The sequence below is a fragment of the Anthonomus grandis genome, chromosome 8 (genome assembly GCF_022605725.1).
Source record: "Anthonomus grandis grandis chromosome 8, icAntGran1.3, whole genome shotgun sequence".
NCBI classification, from domain to species: Eukaryota; Metazoa; Arthropoda; class Insecta; order Coleoptera; family Curculionidae; genus Anthonomus; species Anthonomus grandis.
In genome coordinates this window covers 6,873,155-6,897,647 of record NC_065553.1, presented here as the reverse complement: position 1 = coordinate 6,897,647, position 24,493 = coordinate 6,873,155, and the positions used below count along the sequence as shown (strand labels likewise).

Sequence of the window (24,493 nt, the reverse complement as noted above, 5' to 3'; positions counted from 1 at the left end):
ACGGGTCGATTACATTGAATATTAAATTCCCCTGTGGGCTATTCGTTGTTCGTAAGTTGGCAATAGATGCCGAACCGATATTGATTGGGGATATTGATTTTGATACCGACAAGATGTTCTTCCTTTCGTATTATTATATATTATTTTAATATATTTTATATTTGTTAAAAAGCTTTTTGTTTCTTTGCCCCAAAAAAAACATGGAAAAAAACTTAAAATTTAGACAACATTTTTAGGCATTTATTCTTTAAACTAAAGTGGGTATTAATACTTATTATACTTTAATAATTTAAAATTTAACAATATTTTATAAATAAAGTGTTTTACCTGATTACCAGGTACATAATACGAGATCAGGTAAATTTAGGCTAATAAAACAGATAATTCAAATAAAACAAAATTATAACTTATAATAATAATTATTAAAACTTATAATTTTTTTCTCCCTTAGTTTATCAGATTATAACCCGAAAAACCTTTATTCCCATACTCTTCTAATTCTCACACTGAGATACAAAAAGTACATGAATTTTACATCATAAAAGAAATTGAGAGATGTTTAAAATATGGGATCACTCGATGCCTCTTTTTAATTAAGATTTTAGGGGTGGTTCAACCCCCGCCCAGGCGGCGTTTTTTCAAAAAGAAACTGAACTGGCAGTAAATGTCTCTGTTTGCTTTTTAAATGCGCCACCCTGTATATGTACAGAATAATGCCTTGTAATATCAGGATGCTCTTTTTTACATGCAGAATGTATCCGAGTTCTTAATATTCTTAATAAATAAATAAGTGTGGAATGAAAGGCCTTGAAGATCTTACCAGGGACATGACGCTTGTGTTTCTGTAAAAAATTTGTAACAATGGTATAAGTTGTAATAGGTTATTAAGCCAATTCTCCTAGCAACCAACTGAAAGCAGGTATTATTTAAGTAAAACTACACAGGATTAAATATGACCAGCCAGTAAGATTCACTAATACTAAAACAGGACAACAATGAATCATTTGATTTCAATTTATTGGTTTAGACTTTAATTAATACTTTTAATCTGTTTTTTCTTTTTTTTAATTGAAAACCTAATTAAAAGTAGACATACTATTTAAAATGTGTTAATCTGTGGTGTTTGGTGTTGAATTAGACCTATTTAGTAATAAACCTAAAAAAAATTAGTAAATGTAATTAGTAAAAACCTTAGAAATAAACCTGTTAGTAAATATAGAACAAATCTGCATAAATAAAAAATTCATCATCAAACAGAGTCGAAAATCTTACCATTGACTCTCTGAATCATAACACTTCCTCCAGCTTTTACGATTCTATCACGTTCCGAAGGTAAACCGGGTTTGTGGTCTTGCGTACTAAATGCGGGACGGCCGTTCCTACAAAGAACTGCCCTAGAATCGCCGCAATTCGCTATAAACAATCCTTTGGGAGAAATAAATGCGCACACCGCGGTCGTGCCGGACTTGTCCTCGCCGGAGGACATTTCCGGTAAGTTTCGCATCTTGTTGTCTAAATCTAAAGGCAAGAAAAGAAATTTAATACGCGCATCATTTAAACGGAACAAACGATTTTACGCACCTAAAAATCCCTGTCGGATGCCTTTGATAACGTCCTCGCCGAACTGCTCCTGCGCGACGATGGCGTCTAAGAGGTGGTCGGCACAGTGCGCAGACACTCTGGCGCCTGCGTGTCCGTCGAAAACGGCGAAGTACGACCAATCACGGAGACGTTCGTCGCTGCCGAGGCCTGCGCAACGGGCAGAGTGCGCGTCTTCCATTTCCACCCGCCAGCCTTGCATACTGGCCACACCATATCTGACATGACAAATGAAAAATATGTTTAAACCTATTCTAAAATACGTTACCTTAATCCACCATTGTTAATTGTCATACTTAATAGGTATTGTATTTATATATTATGTTAAAGTTATTTTTTGTGAACTTCTATGCATCGCGAGGTACATTCGGAGGTTCAAATAATTTCTAATATTTTACCTGTATAGGTAGAAAAGTTTATAAAGAACCGGCTGCTCAATATGCGCACAAACCCATTTTTCAACACAAAATCGATAGAAAATCCGGTGGCAGAGAGAAAAGACGACCGCAATATATTTTCTCTCGCTTCTTATTAAAGAAACCGCAAGAACAAAGCAGCCGCCTTACTTCGTTTCTTTGTACCTGCCGGGAATTTAAAGCCTATGACGTAGCCTGAAGGCCTACTCAGTGTCGTCTCGTACGGAAAGTGAGTTAATCGTGTTATAAGGCATTTAAAATCTGTTGTGTGTTTTTTTTAAAGTATAATAGTGAAATAGACTACAGTTTTTTTAGTTAGACTATCCGATTTTTATTGTAAAAGGTAAGTAAAATTGGTTTAAATTATTCAATTGTCTAATAATTTAAAAAAATAAATGAAAATTAATTACTGTTAAAAATTATATTATTTAAAATATACTTTGATTTTAAGTGTCAAAATAATAGGTATTTAACTTATATGTACAGCCTAACTAACTATATATGTACAGCCTAGAGTGTGCATGTGTATATTAATTTTTTTACTTTCTAATTTTTTTTTTAGATGTCACCTAAGAAAGTAGGCAAACAGGGACAAATAATTCGCAGCTAAGGGAGAGAGATTATTTCAGTTAATTCCAAATTTACTACCTAATTCCATCCTAGTATTAGACAATGCAGCTTATCGCAGTGTGCCTGTAGTCAAGAATGTTACATCTGGAAATAAAAAGCAGGAAATAGTTGACTGGCTCAAGGAACATAATTTTACATTTGATGCAAAACTCACCAAGACAGAGTTATATGAAATAGTGTCTGAAAATAAAAAAAGTATGTAACTGTACGGTAAAAACCAAGTTGGACGACCTAATGGAAAAGCATGGACATATTGTGTTACGTTTGCCTCCATATACTACCCAGAGCTTAATCCGATAGAAAAAATTTGGGCAACTGTTAAGAATTGGGTAGCAAACAGAAATTCCACTTTTAAATTGGCGGATGTCGAAACTTTGACAAGGCATAAATTTGCGGAAATTTCGAATGATGAGTGGATAAATATTTGCAACCATATAGACAACATAGAAAAACAATATTTCAAAAGTCATCACCTTTTTGATGAAGCATTGGATTCTTTAAAATTTACAGTAAATACAGGCTCATCTGATGAAGAGATCGAATGGTCTTCATCGGATGAATCTGATTTAGGTTTTAATACACTATCTGATAGTGAATAAAAATATATAATATGTAAAATAATGAAATAAAACTTTAAGCTTATACCAATTTGTTTCTTTACACAAGTCGTTTAAAATACCTAATCCTTAAAAAAATGCGAATAAAGAATAATTTTCAGCTACCTATTTGAAGTCCTGTTTTAAAAATAATTAGCGAACTGCATCCTCCTGTAAGTAAAACTATTTTTTATTAGATTTTTTATGGGCACATCACAATGCTAAAAAATATAATTTTAATTTATCTACATTTTTTTAAACGAATCCCGGAGCAATTAAATTAATATATATGCATTCTTAGTTGGTATTTCAACTAAATCAAACGCACTTATAATATCGCTAGCTATACCTACTAAAAATCTAGGGCTATTTAAACTCTAGTACAAATAAATATTAATAATTTCAACAAGTGTGCCGCCTCCACTGTCTTCAGACCTCGACATAGTCATCGGACCCGATCGATAGAATAACGAGATGCGCGCCTGTTGATGTCACCGGTTCTTTATAAACTTTTCTAACTATGGCATTCGTGAGCAATTTGAACTAAATATATTCCAAGAAAAATGTAATACACCATTAGTTTTTCTTAAAGGTAAATTTATTTTTAAAAACCTTATTATTTTTAAAGGACATCTACTCTCTTAGATTATTGTCATCTGATTCACCAAAAGTCAGTGGCAGCTGCTGGCAGGGGTACAAACCCACCTATTTTTTTAATAAAATAAAATTAAAAATATTAAATCCACTAAAAATCAACAGTTTAAACCAATAAACTGCCCTCGTGACCTACATAATTAACCTCCCATCCAAGCCCAAACCCTCAGCCGGATCCGCGTACAGCGAGATTTATCGGAAAATAATTTTGAGTATTTCCGCAAAAGTAAAATAATGAGTGGACGTTGGTGGTAGCTAAAGTAAACTTTACTTCCACAGAGTCTTGAGTCGAATGCAACCCGATGTGACGTCACGCGAAGCACGTCGGCCAATAAATCATAGAGTAGATCTGTTGTTGCCATACCAATGAGAAGCCTCATGCATCTGCTATAGTCTCAAAGTGTTTGCAACCTTTCCTAGTTTCCAGCGTTGCCTAAATTGTTTATTTTCATTACAAAACTTGTCGTCGTTTCGGTTGAACTTATTTTTTTATGTTAAATGTAAATAAGATCAATAATGAATACTATTAAATATATTTTAGAAAATAGGCCGCCATCCTTTGAAGAAAAAGTTGGAAGATTTTCAAATATACAAAAGAGTACAAATAATCATCATCAATTGGACTTACATGTATATATTCTAAATTGAGGTGATTTTAATTTCCTTTCAGAAGCCCTTCATCATAACTCCACAGGTTGAAATATTTCTTAATTCAGATCACTCAAAAAAATGCAGTTACTATATAGGTATGTAATAATTTTAGAAAAGTACTACAGGAAATTCAAAGTCACAAAATTGATTTACCATTCCAACAAGGTAACAATGAAAATAACAAACAAATGCAAAAACGACAATGCATTCAATTGCATGAATGAAATAGACTAATTTTGAAAAAATACTGTCCCATTTTGGTTTTTTTTAACTCTAAAAATAAATAAGTGTTTTTTAAGAAGTATGATGGGGATATGATCTGTTGTTGTAGTTTTTGTTCTTTAAAATTTTTTTTTTTTACATTGGGTTTCACCTGGCTTAATATGAATGCTCCAAAAATGTTTTTTTTTTAACTTTTGGTCAAGAATTTGGTCACGGAATCTTCAGTATTTTTAGCCTCCGGGGAATCGCCTACGCCACCCCTTTTTTATCCTTTATGCCATATTACCATTTAGTTACTTAACCCCACAAATCAAAAATCCACAAACCACCACTCTAAAAAAATGTAATAAATGTGTAATATCTGTTTGATGATCCTTTTGTTATAAAAGGGAAGTTTTAAGTAAATTTATATTATAAAACCAAATTCCCTTTCTGAACCTTGTAACAGTAATTCAATATTAAAAATGTATTTAATATTAAGCAGATTTGAAAGTCTTCATTAAAATATTGATTTTATAAACCCTTGACAAAGTGTAAAATGTGTAATTTTGGAGATATGTTTAATTGCCCTACAATAGCCAATAAAATGATTCCACAAAATATTTTGATTGGATGTTTGACATGCCCTCAGCAAAAGAAATCAAGAGTATTTAGGTCTGGGGATTGTGGAGATTAAAATTGCATGCCTCCATAACCAATCCTAAGATGTGCATATGCAATATAATAATATGTAACTTGTCAGAGGATATCTGAGTCTGTTGGAGGGAGAACTCTGCTGATCAATCTTGCAGGCTCATTATCTAATGAAGTATGTGTGCCATCAGGGGTACCACTGTTTTGCTTTGCCTCTTAATTGATTTAGCAATTTAAATTTTTTATTTAAATTTTAGTGTTTTGATGTTTGTGATGATGTCAAACTTTTTAGAGGTATTGAGTCTTTCAATGATGTTGTTACAACAGGATCTGCAATTATTTTTTAATTGGTGTGATTTTAACATGTCACTTAATTGTATTAATAAATGCCATGAGAAAACTTATAAATTTTATTTACTTAATAAATATTCTTCCAATTGGCTCTAACACAGAAGTTTTGGATTTGAAAATCTGGATGGATGCAAAATTCTCATTACAGGTTCATATCAGTGATGTAACAAACTGGGAAATGAAGGTGGTTGGTTTCATTTAGAGATCAAGTCTTGTGTCTATGTTTACTGTCAGAATGTTTTATTTCTTCCTTGCTAGATGAATATTGCAGTATGGATCAGTTGTTTGGTTGCAATCTTACAATTACTTAAATATTTCTATAGATCGTTTTCAAAAATTCTTTCTTTAAATAATTAGGTCTGGAACTTTGGTAATACCATTTCACCACACTAACTACAGCCTGAATGACCCAATTACATGACTAGTTTGCAGTGCTATTGGCATACTAGGACAAATAAGTCAGTTTGACTAGAAATTTAGTGCTTATTGTGATTTTGAGTAATATATGGATTTTTTATATTGAATAATCTGGAGTGTGATACTTTTCACTAAACTTTGATCTAACTTATATAATTTTATAATTACAATGTAGATGGATTCTGTTGATAAATAAATGATATTTCCTTTTCCACCAGTACAGTCTTTTATTCCCAATTATAAATTACCCAGATTAGCAATGATGTTTGGATAGACTATTCACAATTTATTGCACAAGATTGCAACATGTAATGTTGGCAAGTAATTGCCAGGCTGGTATACTCATGTGCACAAATTGTTAACTAAGTACATATTATGATTTTTCTTGAAACAAATCTAAGGACCATATTATTACAATAAAATTGATTTTTTTTAGTTCTTCTTCAAGAAATGTTTAACCCACAAAAAGGTAAAAAATACTTGGCAATCCAATATACAAATGATTAACAGAAAAATGGGATGCAGTTGCTTTCAATCACTCATAGAAGCACATAAACATCATACACTTTATGTAATACTTCACTATTATGATATCAGTTTAGATTTCAAATAATAATCTCAGTCTATTTTAAGAAAAAATAATAATAAACAGCAGAGTCATTACCTAAGCCCATTGCCTTCACCAGCCTCTTGGAACTTGTCTGTTTTTGGCTTGTCAAGGAATGCCCCCATTTCAATTTACTAGGTACTGTTTGTGGTTTTCGTATTTTATAGACTTGCTTCTTTCCTAGCGAAATTTCATCTTTTTCGTACACCGCTCGAACGCTGAAACAAAACCAAAATTACTTGTAAATGTATTTAAAACGATTTACACACGTGGGGTGACTCCTTTACTTTATTTTGTTTACAAACTCGCACCCCTCGAAGATTTTTAGGTTAGGAATTACCTGCAAGGCCCCCACGGTCGAATCACTGTAGAGGCACGCCACTTTCCATGATCGCACCCGATTTTTTTGAAAATTCCTATTTTTGTGCACAGTCAACAAATAAATTATAAAAATGGCGGAAATTGAAGGACGCGTGCGCTTCGCTAAAAATAGGATTTTGACAGTGACGTAATTTATGACCAATCGACGCGTGCAGCCTCGCAATTTTTCGAAGAGGCACTATCAGCTGTTTAGGTCAATAACGATTTTGAAAATGTGGCAACAGTGCAGGAATTGATTAGGAACACTTAAGGTCTATTCACACATCTCAGTCAGTTCCGTCTTAAGGCTAGCGTCCACTATACGGATAGCATCGGGTCTCATCGCAACGCAATGATACTCTCACGTGGAAACAAATAAGAGTGCGTCCACTCGAGGCGCGTCGCATCGGGGCGGAACGCAACGGATTTTTGTTTTGCCTCATAGGCGGATTATTGCGGACGGCACGTTGCGACCCGTCTCAAGTTAACGTAGAGCGATAGCAGCACAAACGCATTTTAGTATTTTTGGTTAATTATTTATTGCTTTGCCCACAAATTAACTAGGTAATTAATTAGAAATGGACGAAGAATTGCTAATATCATTAGTGTCCCAGTATAAGGAACTGTACGACACGGAAGATGCGAGGTACCACGACGAACAGAGGAGAAACAATATATGGCAAGAAATTGCAGATTTAATGAAATTAAGGGGTAAGTACATAGGTATTTCAGACGCATTTATTTACCTAATGAAATAATAATATGTCAGATACATATATGTAAAATAGACGGTAGCGAAGTATATATTATTCGTGATGACGAAATCCTCTTCTTACGACCTGTAATTGCCAAGGTAGTGATCCGAAATTCGATACAAAATATTGTTTAAACTTGTCCCGAATACTGAGAGCAAGTTGTGTTGCATTTCCACCAAAGTGTGGTAAATTCACTAATCCTTCCAATGTTTCATTATTTTCTTTTAAATCGTCTTGTAACCCCACATTGGTAATTAAAAAGTTATGTAAACAACACGTTGCTGCCACTACAATGTTAATATGTTCAGGGGTCATGGATAATCGTCTTTCGTATATTCTAAACCTTCTGCATAGTATGCCAAACGCATTTTCACTGACCCGTCGTGCTCGGCTTAGCCTATAATTAAACACTTTCTTCTCTTCAGAGGCTAAAGTCTGGTTACCAGGATATGGTCTCATTAAATGCCTTCCCAAAGGAAATGCTGCATCTCCAATGATAACATGAGGCATTGCATCTTCCGTGCCAGGAAGTGGTTTGTCATGAGGAATGTTCAGTCTGTTCTCTGCTAGCGCTTTTCCGAAATTGGAATTCGAAAAAATATTTCCATCGGAGTTTTTCCCTAGGCCGCCAATGTCGACCACCAGAAATTTATAATCGGCGCCTACCAAAGCTAATAAAACCACACAAAATGTTTTTTTATAGCCAAAGAATTTCGATCCACTTTTTGCGAGACATTCTATAACAACTTGTTTCCCGTCTAACGAACCTATACAGTTGGGAAAATTCCATTTATCCCAAAACTGACAAGCTATTGTTTCCCATTGTTCTTCCGAAGGTGTGTCAATTTTCATTCTCTGCCATATTGCTGTACAAGTTTCGTAGACTATAGCTCTTACAGTCTTTTCTCCTAAACGAAAACTGAAAGCAAGTGATCGAAAAGAGTTGCCAGTCGCCAAAAACCTGGAAAAGATTTTAATTATTAGTGTTTATACCCGCAAAAAAAATGAATATTGTTTATTTAATATATCCATACATTTTCTTTTTAGCATCCGAATGTCGAGACCGCTGGAAAAGGCTAAGAGACAACTTTAGGCACGCAAAAAATTTGCGAAAAACCAAGAGTGGACAAGCCGCTACAAAGAATAAGCCTATTAAATATGAGAAAGAAATGCAATTTCTAACTTGTTATTTGGAAACTCAGGAAAAATGTTTAACAAACATTTCGAGACAGTCGAGCCTCGGCAAAAACACTGTTTCAGTCCTATATTAAGAAAAAGTATGACCAACCTTGCCAAGAACCTGGCACAGTTGTTGACTTTTTTACTAATTTGGGGCGTACAGTGAAAACTTTTCCTGAAGACATCCAAATTCGTGTGAAAGGTTCCGTTTTTAAAATTATAAATGACGCTGAATTGAAAATGTTACAGCGAAAAGCAAGCCATGAACAATATTTTAATCGTCCTACTGTGCGGAGCCATTATCAAGAACCAGTCCGAATGCCCGTGTTACAGACAGGTCAAATTGCAACAACTGGATCAAATACTATGGTCCAAAGCAATGAACTTAGTGATTCGTTAGGATCGCAAGTTTATTCTCCAGTTTCACCTGGACAATCCTCACAAGCTGAACCAGCTGATCATGCAAACAAGACATATATACAGATGGGAGAATTTCTAACGTTTCCTGAACGTTGATGTTAGAAGACTAAAAACTTAATACATTTATATAGAAATTAGAATAAAATGTAGTAAGTATGAAAAATATGAATTAAAGTTTATCATCGCAGAAATAATAGTTTTTGATTTCATGCCGTGGAACATTAAAAAATGAGCTATGATCACTTTGCATAAAATTATTCTGATGCATGTTTATTAATAAGAATACTACTTACCTGAGACAGACAGCCAGTCGTTCATATGGCTCTACTGGTTCTCTAAATTTAGATTTTTGTTTTATAAGGTCGTTATTTAAAATATGCAGTAATTCTTCAAATTTTTCTTCTGACATACGAAAATATTCAAAAAATTTTGTAGGGTCTTTTTTCAAATCTGGAATTAAATGGTGAAATTCTCCGTATAGTTTTCTTTCCCTGCAAATATCGTGAACCCACATTTTATGTTTACGTTTCTTTTTTTCCGTTTTTTCTTCCTCTTCCAGCAATATTTGAAACAGGAACAACTCTTCATCAGACGTATCTATTTCCATTTCAGGACTTTTTTATCAGTTCAATGATTAAAATAACTCAAATTTGAATAGTGTCGAAAACGCTCGTCCCACCCCATCCACAATAAACACAAAAACGACTAAACTGAAACTGGCTAAATATACAGTATACCTAAAAATATCCGTCTTGCTACGTCTATAGTGAACGCAGTTGCAAGAAATGCGGCCCAGTCCGCCCCGCCGCGATCCGTCTGAAGTGGACGCTAGCCTTTAGTGTACGGCCAGACTGAATTGCGGGCGGGCGTGAAACGGGCGATAAGAGAGCGAGCGATTTTTTCAAAAGCTAATGCACAGATGCAAATAGCCACACCGACGCTTAGCGGGCGGGCAAAAATTGAGCGTGCAGCGTGCGATAAAAGAGTAATATTAAACTTGTTTTGAAATTCTAGCGAGCGTGTTTGGATTTTTGGATAGTTGGCTGCTGTGTTTCTCGTAAAACAGATGTAAATAAAAAGAAATAAAATGTGTAGCAGTAATAAACATGAACAGAAGGAGCTCCAGATATCTGAAGTTCATACCAGAAAACCTTTGTGGCAAGATAGTCACCCTTTATATGAAAGTAAAAATGCTGTTGATAAATTATGGCAAGAAGTGGCCGAAGCATGTAATTGTAATGGTAAGGAAACACTTTTTTTGAACACAGGTCTATATTATACTTATCAATACATAATTATTTAATTACACACACAATCACATAATTATTTAATACATAGTAGATGTGTAATTAAGTTGGCAAGTGGAATAAGTAGTCAGCAAGTTGTTCTCCAATTTCAATTACTCTTGAACTCCCTCGATTATTCCTTCTTCCATTAAAGGCAGGTTGATTATTTTCCAGATATTGCTCCGATATATGACGATAGTGGAGATCACTGTCGCGATCTTTGTCTCTTACTAAATTATGCAGGATACAAGCACACTTAATAAGTATGCAAGCTTTGTCAGGCAGTGTTTCTATGTCTTTATTTAAAAAACGCCATTTGGCACACAGTATTCCAAAAGCACACTCGATACATTTTCTAGCAGTGGAGAGGCATTTGTTAAAGTATTCTTTTTTGGGATTAAGTCGGCGTCTCGAATAAGGCCTCATTAAATATGATTTTAGAGGGTACGCTTCGTCACCTATTTAAAAATGTGGCAATTCTATATTTGTGTTCGGTAAATTAGTAGGACGAGGGACATTAAACAAATTACTTTCTAACAAATTGAATATCGTTGATCCTGCAAATGTTCCACCGTCACTTTGTTTACCACGGCCTCCAACTTCAATGGTTAAAAATTTTTTGTCCGCATCTGCTACAGCTTGTAGCACGACAGAGAAATAGTGTAGATAATTAAAATAATTAGATCCAGAATTTGGTAGGCATCTTATTTGATAGTGTTTTCCATCTATCGAACCGAAACAATTTGGACATTTCCATCGATTGAAGTAGTCAGCTATAACTTTCTTTAAACAGTTCTCAGTTGGAATTGGCATAAATTCTTCCACTAGTACTTCCCAAATAATTTGGCAGGTTTCAAAAACTATGTTGCTTACTGTAGATTTTCCCATTCGAAAAGCAAATGTTAACGATCTGAACGATAAAACCGTTGCCAAGTACCTAAAAAAATCTATAAATAAGTATAAATATCACCAAAAGTTTTGTAAATATAAAAATCATAAATTAGCTATAATAGTGTATTAAATTATATTTTCTTTTTAGTTACGGATGCCAGAAACAGGTGGAAAAATTTAAAAGATCAGTTCAGAAAGGAGGTGAAAAAAATACCCATTCCCAGATCGGGAGCCAGTGCACCACCTGTAAGACCAAAGTGGCAGTATTTTGAACAAATGTATTTTTTAAAAGATTTTGTTACTCCTTCTCCTACACAGCGGAATTTGTTTTCTTATAATGAAGATTCAAATGAAATCGAAGAACTTCATTCCGTTGAAAATAATGAAAACATTGAAGCCAGCGATCTACATTCACAACCTTCTTCACCCTTATCAATGCCACTAAGAACACCATCTAGAAGCAGCTCAATTTCTCAAGTCCGTAAAAGGACCAAAAAAGACATCCAAGAAGAATTTTTAAGTTTAGAAACTAAAAAAATTGAAATGTGGCAAAACAAAGAGAAAGACAATGATAACGCCGATTTACTGTTCTCTTAAAAGTCTATTGCCCCATACGACTGATTTCACAGAATTTGGAAAACTAGAAATTAAGTCGGATATCATGTCATTAATTTTGAATAAAAAGAAAAAAAAGCTGCCAGAGCAGCAGCAGCAGCAGATTTGACAACTTCCGCTTTTGAAAACTGGTAACTTGGAAAACCAAGCAGGATGCAGTAACGCCCCAGGTTTATATTTAACGTATAATATTATATAATGTGGTTTTTGTTAGAAAATTTGGTTAATTAGCCTGTTATAATAAAATTAAATAAAAACTTATTTCTATAACTAGCATTTCATTATTATATATAAAAAGAATATGTTCTTACCTTAATGTTACTACCAGTCTTTCTTCTGCTGATATAGGAGATCGATAATTTGTGGTAATTTTCGTAAGCTTCCTATTAACCTTACTAAAATCATATGTGCTTATGGACATTCTTAAGTATTCAAAGTTTTTGTCCGGGTATTCTCTTAATTTGCGGTGAAATTCTCAAAATTTTTTTTTCCTTTTATTAATAGGATGTATTCCATATCTACAAGACTTCTCCAAAAATAATTTCCACTTCATATAGGGGTTACTGTCTATTAAAATATTTCTTTTTAGTTTTGATAAGGGCTTCATGTTTACTGGCGACAGAACACCACTAATCTGCAATTTTCTATTTTTAGTATGGCCAAAAAATCGCCTTGCGATTTTTTGCTCGCTTATCGCCTGCTTCACGCCCGCCCGCAATTCAGTCTGGCCGTACACTTAGACTTATTCAGTCAGTGGCGTAAATTTTAAAGTTAATATAAGAATATTAGTGTAAATATAACTGTAAACGGTTTAGGAAATTAGTTAAGACATTTTGATTGAGCAAATATATTATAGCTTGGAAAATTTTTATAAGAACTACAGATTACTGTCATGAAATACTTTTCATTTTTATCTTATCTTGTTTTTATTTTATATTTTTATACCGAGTATCTGCGAAAGGTTAAGAAATCTCAAGTACCCCAAAAGAAAATACAGTAACCCAAAGAAAATTACAATGTGTTACAATGTTTAATTAATAATAAAATATAATAATCAACAATGGATATGAGAATAGTCACTCGACTCTTTACCGAGAAAGTTTCATATCTTTGTGCGTGTTCTTATTATAAGTAGATTTGATTGTTACTTCTTTGTATTTTTCATGATTTTATGTTCAATATTTCTTTATGATTTCGTAATTAGTACCCAGTTTTCGTATTCTATAACTTTATAAATTTGTTTGCAAACCATCTGCTCTTTAGTATTCAAGATCTTTATATTTGCTGAGTGATGTTTGTATTTCTATAGCAAACATAATTCGATTATTGATAATTGATATGAACAGTAAAAGGAGTTCTCATAACAGTATTTTCTATTTTCACTCACGTGTAATTTTAAATTAAAATTGAAGCTACTTAGTTCGGTGCAATGTGCCTAGAAATAGGTGAGTTAGGTAGAAATTGAGAACTAATTACTTTATATCGCCGAGATTATATTTATCGAAATACAGTGTTTTCAAAAATTCACAAATTGATAATTTCAATTCATAATTTTTGAGTTTTTTGATAATGATCAAGATATAGGGCTACGTCAGCTTAGTAGCTAATTTCATGACCAACTAGACCAACATGTCGTTTCGCAATGATCAATAAAAAATTTTGGTTGAGAAAAACAGTTGAGCATTTACAGTGTAATCTTTTTTCTTCGCAAAAGTATCTAGTACTTGATCACTAGTCACTGTAATATCAATATGATGTATGTAGTAACGCTAACCTATTCAGTCGTTCCTCTTCAGTCTTGTTACGCAAACATATCTTATTTTTCGTAATATTGAAAATGATCATTCAGTTGAATCTACTATGACTGCCAGTCTGCAGTTGCACATAGATAGTTTAAGTATAGTTTATAGTGTGTGCTTCAACTAAAAAGATTTACATCATGGAGTATAGGTTTGTTTAATACTCTGATATGCATTTAATGTACAGATTGGAAGATATAATGCTTTAAAAGTAGGAAGATTGTACGCTGACAAATTCCATATTAGACACTTATCTAATTCAAAGGCTTGTCAACGTTTGGATCAGCGGTTACGAGAAACTGGTACGAAATGATTATAGCCTTATTTTTGAGTAGTAAAAACAATTTGGATTTTAGGTAGTTTTGCTCCAAATATGGGCCAACATAGTGGAGCTCCCAAAACTGTACGTACAGTTGAATTTAAAGAAAATATTTTATAGATGCTGTCGTTGAAAATGCTACAGTTGGGTTTAGGAATTTTGCTTGAGAATGTGTATTAAATATTTCAAGAGCAACTTTTTAAGCGCGAATGATTACCCCGCAAGGGTAGAATTTTGTATATGGCTCTTAAAGAAGTTTAACTACGACAATGGATTTACAACATTAATATTATTTTCGGACGAAATAGAATTTCGAAAGGATGGGTCGTCGAACTCGCATAATTTGCACATCTAAATAAAGTTTATCCAGACTAGTGGATGAACAGATCAGGACCTGTATCATGGCCGGCTAGATTACCATATTTAAATCCTATGAAAGCGTTTACGATAGCCCAGTGGAAACTAAAGATGATCTTCGACAAAGAATTGTCACCAGAGCCAGGAAATTAAAAATACCATCCAAATACCTTGGAGACTACAGCAAGTATTAATTCATCGATCTCGAGAGTGTAGCAGGCAAGGAGGTGCTCACTTTGAGCAATTTTTGTAGTTAGTATTTTGCTTTATTAGTTTTGTTGCCATACTCATTTATTACTATTAGAAACCGTAGTTAAGAAGAACCAAGAAACGAGGCAATAATATACTCAACCAAAACAAAAAGAGAGTGCTGATCTTTGCAAATTTTTAAATACCTTAATTAAGAAGCCTTCTCAACTCCGTTTATATTTTATATTTTATCTCTCGAAAGATATCTGTAATTTCTTCGACTGCAGCAACGAAGTAGAATGATTCCTTAGTCGCATGTTTAACGAAAATTAAGGGATCAATCAAAGAAGTTGGAATGTCTTGAATCAACTGAGCAGTAGAATTTGTTTATTGTATCAGTATATAGGTGAGAATTCCGATGAAAACATCCGAATGCCAGATGATCGAGCTGGTAAGAAATATCAACAAATGAGTTGGGCGCTGGGCGGGCGATATACAGTGTTCAAACTCTATTTACACACGATTTTTTTTCGCCCCTGTATGATATGAAAAAAAGTTAAGATGTAAAGTGTTTGTTTGGAAATACTAACTTTGTTGACAGTATTGGCAAATGTACAGAGTGTCTCTAAAACAAAGTTTTAAATGTAAGGGTAATTTTTTTTAATGAAACAAACAACCCTGTATATCTTACCAAATTTTTACTCTTCATTTAATTCTACATAAAAAATGTATAATACACTACACGTCAAATATTGATGGTTTGAAATAATTACTTATTATGATGATATCATTTAATTCTTTTTCAATATACTATTAAAATACTTAAAAAATTATAAAATTAGAATAATTTAAAAAACCGTTCTCGGTTTGACAGAGTTCGTATTTTTTTGTATTAGCTCAGTGGTACAGGCGCTTCTTATTACTTCTTCCGAAATGTCTCTATAAGTACGTGTAAGTTTGTTTTTCAAATCCTCCAATTTTCTTAGCTCTTCAGTGTAAACAGGTCTCTTTAAATATCCCCACAAGAAAAATCTAGCGGTGTTAAATCAGGTGATCGCGCTGGCCATCTGACAGAACCTCTTTTTCCGATCGAGTACCTTCCAAATCTATTGTCAAGGAAATTTGATGCAAAAAAAAACCCTGCGTAAATAGAGTTAGGACACCCTGTATACAAACAATATATAAATTTAAAATTTCTTAAAAACTCAGGAGTTTATACGTATATGGAATAAATAATATGATTTTCTACACAAGTGGAAAACGCTATTAAAATATGTGAAATCTGACAACACCGACTAGTTTGACCTGGGGGTGCTGTCATTCAAAAGTAAACATTTGTCATTAACCACGGTCAAAACAACACATTTCCGTAATAAATATAAAAAGTGAAATTGATTAAATCTACATTGACCTACATATTGCCAATCCAACAAATCATACCAAACCCTAGGCTTAGCTTAATATCACGCAGTATAAAGACAACCGCGTATAAAGCAATATGGGGAGTACGGGGCAAGCGACCATGACCGGATTCATATGTCGATTGTGTTCTAAGCAAAGAAAAATCGTAATACATCTTTACACATCCAGAGCAAAGAAACTGGACCTTATCAACAAAATTAAATTATTACCTATTTCGGTAAGAAATTTGCAGTATCAAACCTTTTTAAAGTTTTAGATTTGTTAGTTAAAATATGAGAAGCTTTAACTTCTAAGATTCTTTTTCTAGTATTTTGTACTTTAATCTTTGATCTTATTTGTTTTGTAGTTTTAAATATCTTTCAATAGAATTTTTTGCAATGATAGTCAAGGCTTACAATAAGGTTGCTCTGCAAGGTACTCAGGATATTACAGACAAATCACTTATATTTTTCAAATATTGTATAAAAGAGTTGTCCCTGTATGAAATTAATTAGATATACATAGGTAGGGTGAATTCGCCAGTGCTCAGACAGGTAATATGATGTGAAAGTAAACTTTAAATTGATGCCAAAAAATAATTATTTGTTGAAACCTTACAAATAAGAGTTTGTTGTATAGCTTAATGTTTTCTTTACATAATGCTTTGCAGTAAGAATGGCGGGGCATGAGCTGGGAGGGGTAGTTGCACGTTCAGTGTACTTTTCTCTTATTGAGTCCCACCTTCGTTATGGCTTGCCTTTTTGGGGTTTAAGCATTAAGGGATTATTAAACATAATTTTTGTGATTCAAAAAAAGGCAGTTAGATACCTATGTTCTGCTGGGTTAAGAGATTCTTATAAACCTCTCTTTATATCTCAAAAAATCCTAACTCTTTTTTCTCTTTTTATCTTAGAAACAGCTACTCATTATTCATAAATGTCCTAAACCTCCCTCTAACACTGGTCATATGACTCGCCAGGTTAACGATTTTCCCTTACCAATCCCTACATCCTCCCTCACGAAGAACTCACTTATATACCTCAGCAAAAAAATTTACAACCATGTTCCTCTATGTATCAGACAAATTTTAGAAGTTAAGAGATTCAAAAAGGAATTAAAATCACTTTTATTATCCAGGGCATATTATAGCCTTGACGATTTTTTTAATGATACCTTTTAACCTGTGCTCTGACATCATTTTAGTGTTTTAGTTTTGTTTCCTGTTAAATAATGTAATTTACTTCTTCTAAATTCTGTTTTATTGACAGCTTTACTTATTTTTTAATGAAATTTATCAAAAAGATGCTTTTTTTTCTCAATCTGTTTTGTTATGATTAATTTTGGTAATGTGTGTAAATTTTACGGTAAAGTGTTTTAGAAGTTATGTTTGTTTGAAATTTAAAGTGAATTTGGAATTTTTTAGTTTTTAGGATGCTTGTACACAAGATTTTGTTGTCTTACGTAATATAGCACATTTTCTTTCTTTCTTTCTTAATGGCTAAATTAGACATTTTATACGATAACTTATGTATTTAAAAAAAAAATATCCAAAAAATTTGCTTTTTTCCAGTGAACTGACAGTGCCAGCTAGTAGTCAACCAGGCTATGCTATAGATGGTTGAGGGTCTTCATCAGTAACTGCCGTGCTTTGCAACAGATGCTTTTCCGTTTTAATACTTTTAGTTTTATCCGCATTTTCAATTAATTGAAGATTGGATGTAGATGGTTGAGGGTTTTCATAAATATTAACTATGCTTGGATTGCTTGGCAATAGACGATTTTCTAAGACCACAGTTTTGGCTCATCGTTAGCAACTGGCTCCAATATTCCGCGCGTCATAGCCAACCTCATACTCAACTTCCATCACATTTTCTAATAAGTTTGGTTCCAACATTTCATCAATAAAAACTTCTTTGTGTTCCTCTAAAATTACGTCAGGACGCTCGACCTTTTCTTCTTCAGCTTCATCTATTTTCAACATTATTATCATATTTAACAAAACATCAATATCAATTCCATTTTTCAGCAAATCCGGTTTCAAAATAGTTATCACTTTTGATGCACTTTCTAAATCTTTTAAAGTTATTTTGGTTTTAAGGTTTACTGTTTCATTAAGGTTGTAATTTTGCTGCATGTCTTCAAGCATATTTTGTACACATTTACTGGGGCCTCTGGGTCAAATGGATAAAGTCCACAAGCCCTAAACCCATTTTTTATGTTGGTCGGCATGTTTGGGTGTTCTAAAACCTTAAGGAATATAGGACAAAACTCACTTTTAGTAACAATTTTATTGTGTTCTGCTTGCCATTCTCGTACATATTGTCGCCAATATTCTTTCATAGGCTTGAATACTGAAACATCTGCTGGCTGAATTAAATGCGTTGCATTTGGGAGCAATGCATAAAGGATAATTTGATTTTCGTCACAAAATCGATTTACTTCCATAGACATATGGGAGCGGTGACCATCCACTAAAAATAAAATGGGTCTCTGTATATCTTGTTCAGTCAACCAATTATTGAGGCTGTTGGCAACAAATTCAAAAAATATATCCGAACGCATCCAACCTGACTCAGATTTTCCCAAAACCCAATGTTCAGGCATGCTGTCTACGACTGCTTTTGGCGGCCGTACATAAGGGAAAACAACTACAGGTGAACATATTTTGCCATTGGCTGTAATTGTCATTAGAACCGTGAGATTCTCCTTCTCGTTTCCTTTTTTTAAAAAGGAAATATTGTCCTAATATTCTGCCAGATTTAGGATAAAGACTAAAACCTGATTCGTCGGCATTTAGAATTCGACTTGCATCCTTTAATAGATCAGCACAGCCACATTTTTCTAGATTTTTTTCTAAATTTTGGAACCATAATTTAATATATTCTTTGGTTATTTTGGCTCTTGAAGAATCCAGTGATTCTGCTGACGTCATTGCCAATTTTGGATCTTAGTAGTCTTCATAGAAATCCAGAAAACCATTTCTGGCCAAGGCTTCCATCTTTAAATGGTGTATTTAAGTTACCCTTTTTAACAATTTTTTGAATTGCTAGTAATAATTCCTCTTTTTCAAAGGAAATCCACATTTTGCTAAGGTTGTTAACCATGTTACTCTTTTTTCTTCGTTATTGGTACTCAAAACTGGATCAGGCCCCATACGACATTTAACGTCCATTTTTACACGACCCTTAATTCGGTCCAGGACAGTCGACTTCGGAATACCATACTGGCGACAAACTTCTCTTAATTTTTGGCCGTTGCGGACTTCTTGGCAGGCGGCAATTAAATTGTCTTCTGAGTAAGCAGCTCGTGTTCGTTTTTTATAGGAATTCATGGCTTGTTTTTCACCTTTAACGAGAAAAATCCTAAATTAGGGAAAGAAACATAGAAAAAAATATGTGGACGAATACTGGAAACAATACCGAAAACGAAAAAGCCCAGTGGTCGGACACAAACATGTGTGCATTTATTTTTAAAACATGGTACAAAAAAGTGTCCGTCCACTGGCTAGTACAAACTAAAATACCATTTTCCATTGTTAATAAAAAGAAACACCAATACATACTTTTCACAAAACAGATACAGAAACATAAGATCACTAATGATTAAATTTACCGGTAAGCGGACACCTGTCCGACTACTGGAAATTTCGCAGACAATATATTCCAATATCCGACCACCACGTTTTTTAAAATAAATGAGAAAAATCTCGCTGTTTTAAAGAATAGTTCGCATCTTTATGCTATGACTAATACATGCACGTCTAGAATTGATGATTTAAACTCTAATTAGGTATATTAACTTACCATATAAATGTGCACTTCTACTATTTTTTTTTAATGAACATCACAGACACTTAACAGCTGATTTTTAACGGTCGTTTGGATCATGAATATTTTAGGTTTTGATGCTTAAAATGTTTGAGTCTGCGCATATAACATGGATGGACAGTGACGTGCATTTACACCATCTATAAATTTCGCGTATATGTTATTATTTGAAGTTAAAGGCCATTTGTCCGCTAACTGGTTATGTCCTGCTTACTGGCGAAGTCACCCTATACCATGTATTCCAACTTTACACATAACATACTTTTAATCTAGATATTTTCCTCTGTATTATTTTATGCTATAAATATTCTTTTTCATGGTAAAAGTAACACACAGTTTTACTTACAAATTTACAGTTTTTTTTTTACTTATGAAAAAAATGGAGAGTGAAACTAGCAGAGAGAAAACAATTAAATAGAGTATGAGCAGTTTATAACATAAATCTCATACTAAGTTGCAGTTGCTTCTATTACTATGTTTGTGAAAATAAAATGAGAACACCCTATTAATTATTTAATAAATAATGTCATAGTGACATTTTGTCAATTCACACAGCATTCCATGCCATCAAAAGTCTGCTATATGGCCTTAGTTTTACATTTAAAGTTATAAAATGCTCCTATCTGATATTTTGTAATATTGTTTTTGTGAAGTTATTTGTTAGTGAATTCTAATTGAACACCAAAATATTCGGAAAAGTATAATTGTTTTTAGAATATCATTTTCTATCGAAATATGTGAAATTAATTATTACTGACTTTTTTTTTTGTAAATAATAAATAAATACACACATTTCAGGGTAATGATAAAATTAGCACAAGTTCATCTTCTTTATTATCCGAGTAAGGGATTTTTGGTAGATTTTATACCACAGACTTGTTGACTTTATTAATCAATAAAATGTCATTACAAAGCATCAATTTGGCTTTAAAAAAAATTGATTAACTTAACTCAACAAGCTTAGAATTTTAAGAGCCATTACTTATAATATTGACAAGTTAAAAACAATTAAATGATTAAGTATTCCTTAGACACAATATCTATAATATACAGATTATAAATGTATGTAATAAAAATGGCATAAATATGATTTTACAAAAGTCATTTGTGGAAAACTCCTACAATCCTAAAAAGCTTTGGCAAACTGTAAGGGAGATATTGGGGCACTATAAAGCTTGTTAATGATGGTAAAGACATTTCAGATCCACTTACAATTTAATAAATTTTTCAGTATTATATGTGGTAAATTGGTTGGTAAAATTGATCTTCTGAATGTTGGGCTATATATGCGTCTTATCCTAATTGCAGAAAATGAATTAATAACTTCTTTAATTCTTTAAACAATAGCTCAGTGGGAGGATATTATGAAATGTAACCATAGATATTTAACTGAATGTCTTAAGCATCTTTTAGATAGCGGTTTCAGTACTGCAGTTTACCCAGATATTTTTAAAATGTCAACTGTTATACCAATATACAAGTCAGGTGAAATTAAAGAAAAGACTGAAGAGGATGCTTTGGCCGAGGTAACAAATTTTGTGATTGATACAAGCTATTCTCAGTCTTCTTCGACTTGTCATTGGCAAAATCACTTTGTAGATGATATTGTACAATAAGTCAGAGTTTGAATATGGAATGATGCATTTGCGGAGTGTGAGGAAGAACTGTCAAGTGTTAAATGTTGGTTTGTTACCAATCTGTTAACACTAAACACAGAAAAAACTAATTTTGTCACCTTTGATATGTCTTCTATGAACTTGCCTGTTAAACAAAGTTCTATTTTACATAAGTACAATTACACTCATAAGAGGTGCTTCCTGTTCATGTATACAAATAATCAAAAGAAAAAGTAGTGTAAAATATGTAGGGATATCACACAGGGCAGTCATATAAATTTCTGAAATATAATCATTAGAGTTCTATAAATTAAGACATGTAAATTCCTATTATTTTTTGAGGATGTGTTATAAGGCCCTTGTTAAGTCAATTTTAACATATGGTCTAACAGCTTGTGGCTCTGCTTGAAAAAGCTTTTTATTGCCTCCTTTTATTACACAAAAGTATGTTGTTAAGATAAAGCTTTTTAAAAATATAATGTATCCATTAGCAATATTAATTAGAAAGGCTAATTCTTTAAATACATGACAACTGTACATTAGAAATATAATTAGATTTAAAATTAGAAATAAAATTTGGTAATGTTGTTTGCCATCACTCTATTGGAACAATGTCTAATGATAATAGAATGCTTAGAACCCCCAATATTTATTTCCTGCAACCCAAAAGCATATTTCATTTATTTTGCCTAAAATTTTCAACATACCCTGTATGAACTGAAATATGCAAAAGAGTCTCAATAAAATTAAAGGCAAGTTTGATTTATGTCTATAGCATGTAAACTAAACTATTCATAGTATATACAGACATTTAGTCCATCATGCGCCATATCTTTAAATAGTAAATATTTATTCTATAGGGCATTCCGAGGACCTTCTTTTAGGAGCATTGACAATTTGGCGCTAAAGCGGTTTTTTAGTGGTTAAAGGACTTTCACACAATTGATTACAGGACTTCATTAGAAAAGGTCAAGAGATTTAAGAGTAAAGGGCTTTCTACTCCTGTCTTGAAATTATTCCAAAGCGATAAACAACGGTTCGTCAAATATTGGTTGTTGTTTGAACAGTTGGATTCACCCATTTTAAAATTCTCACAGTTTCAACTGAATAAATATATCCTAGGGGCACAAATTGACACCAAAACCTGTGTAGTCGATTTTAGAACTAATACCTCCCTTCTTATGAAATTGAATAACAGTAAATTAGTATTTTATTAATTTAATGCAGTATTCTTACAACTAGCAAAAATTGGCATGTTCTTTATTCATTAGGCAAGTTATTAAAAGACTTATGATAACCTCTTATGATAAATTGAATTTAGTCCTTACATTCATATAAGTTTTATTTATGAAAGATATTTATTTGCTCCCATTTATGTGAGTAAAGTGATGAAGCTTTATGTTTTTATTTTTAATACAACACATTTGCCATATACAATATGTATATGGCTTTCAAATATAAGACATATTTTGCTTATATTAAAAAAAAAAAAATTGTACTGAGATGTCTAGAGACTTAATTATGAGCCAAGAGATAATTTTGAAAGTATCTTCTTTAGTAGATGATTATATTAGTTAGATTTAGATGAACATAAATCCTATTTGTGAATATTAGAAAAATGTTAATTCTACATTGGAATATTGAATTGCCTTATTCTTTTCATAATACTCACAACTCAAATTAATAATTTTCTAGTTGCAATTGCATGACAACCTGCCCAAAACAATCTGTGAGCCTTGCATAGAGAAACTGGAAATGCAATACAGACTAGTGAAAAAAATTAGAGAAAGTAACAAACTGTATCAAGTTCACCGAATTTACCATGTAAGTATTGCACATTTTAATTAAAATATTAATTAAATAAAACTCGCTTTAGGGTGACGCTCGCTCTTGCGATCCTTGTTGCCCTCTTCACGAAAGACATTTTGAGCCAGAGGATGACGAAAATGACTGACAGAAGAGTAACTGATAGTTGCTTTTCTTTTGTAAATATTTTGTATTAATGTCTCCTTCGTTTTTCTTTCTGTATACTGTGATTATTTGAGTGTGTAAGTTTTGTTTGTAAAAACAGAATTTTTCCTGTTAATGTATCCCTAAAAATGTGTAATTTCACATTTATTTTTAAACTATTTGTATCATTGATACCTTAAAGTCTTAAGTAAAGTAATTTTTAAATTTAAGACATTTTTATTTATCCTTATAAAAATAAAAGAGTTATTAAGAATTACATTATAACCAGATAAATAGAAGAAATAGGACTGTATGACAAGTAACTCTATACTCACTATTGTATTAATATACAATATTAGTATTAAGTTCTGGTATGTATTAGAATTATGATTTATATCATGAGTTAACCATAATGCGATAAAAAAACGTATACAAATATTCCAAAGACAAAATGGAACAAGAAATAAGCTAAGAAGGTCAAGATGGTGAAATAAAATCCAGCGATTTATATTTAGGGTAATGTAGTTTTAAAAAGGTATATCAAATAAAAAAAAGTATAGACTTAGAAATTTGAATTTACTGAAAGAAATTGGTGATAAACGATATTCCTATAGACAAGCATTGATAAAACAAGCTTTTCTAGGTAATATTCAGTTTTTGATGAACAATATTCTTTAAGTAATTTATTTTTACATGAGGAGCAAGATATGTCAAATTTGTGTGTATTTGAAATGAGACGACATCATTCTTCTT

General features: G+C 32.6%; 3 protein-coding genes across 3 annotated transcripts in view; 1 reads left to right on the top strand and 2 right to left on the bottom strand.

Annotated features, from left to right (window-relative positions):
- LOC126739133 (protein phosphatase 1A) overlaps positions 1-7,284 on the bottom strand; it is a 31,525-nt gene extending 24,241 nt beyond the window's left edge. The window contains exons 1-4 of the mRNA XM_050444659.1: positions 7,117-7,284; positions 6,834-6,994; positions 1,582-1,817; positions 1,273-1,518 (exon numbers count right to left, since the gene is read on the bottom strand). Of these exons, the coding sequence (XP_050300616.1) occupies positions 1,273-1,518; positions 1,582-1,817; positions 6,834-6,901 (550 nt within the window). The 5' untranslated portion in view covers positions 6,902-6,994; positions 7,117-7,284. The remainder of the gene's footprint in view (positions 1-1,272; positions 1,519-1,581; positions 1,818-6,833; positions 6,995-7,116) is intronic.
- Positions 7,285-7,487: 203 nt separating this feature from the next.
- LOC126739132 (uncharacterized) lies at positions 7,488-10,164 on the bottom strand. Its single transcript, XM_050444658.1, has 2 exons — positions 9,784-10,164; positions 7,488-8,852 (listed from the first exon to the last, which is right to left on the bottom strand). Exons 1-2 carry the CDS (start codon positions 10,095-10,097, stop codon positions 7,943-7,945), a joined length of 1,224 nt encoding a protein of 407 aa, XP_050300615.1. The 5' UTR covers positions 10,098-10,164; the 3' UTR covers positions 7,488-7,942.
- A 6,107-nt stretch (positions 10,165-16,271) lies between these two features.
- Positions 16,272-23,970, top strand: LOC126739134 (uncharacterized). The gene is made up of 3 exons (XM_050444660.1): positions 16,272-16,585; positions 23,486-23,614; positions 23,667-23,970. Exons 1-3 carry the CDS (start codon positions 16,445-16,447, stop codon positions 23,742-23,744), a joined length of 348 nt encoding a protein of 115 aa, XP_050300617.1. The 5' UTR covers positions 16,272-16,444; the 3' UTR covers positions 23,745-23,970.
- Positions 23,971-24,493: the final 523 nt, after the last annotated feature.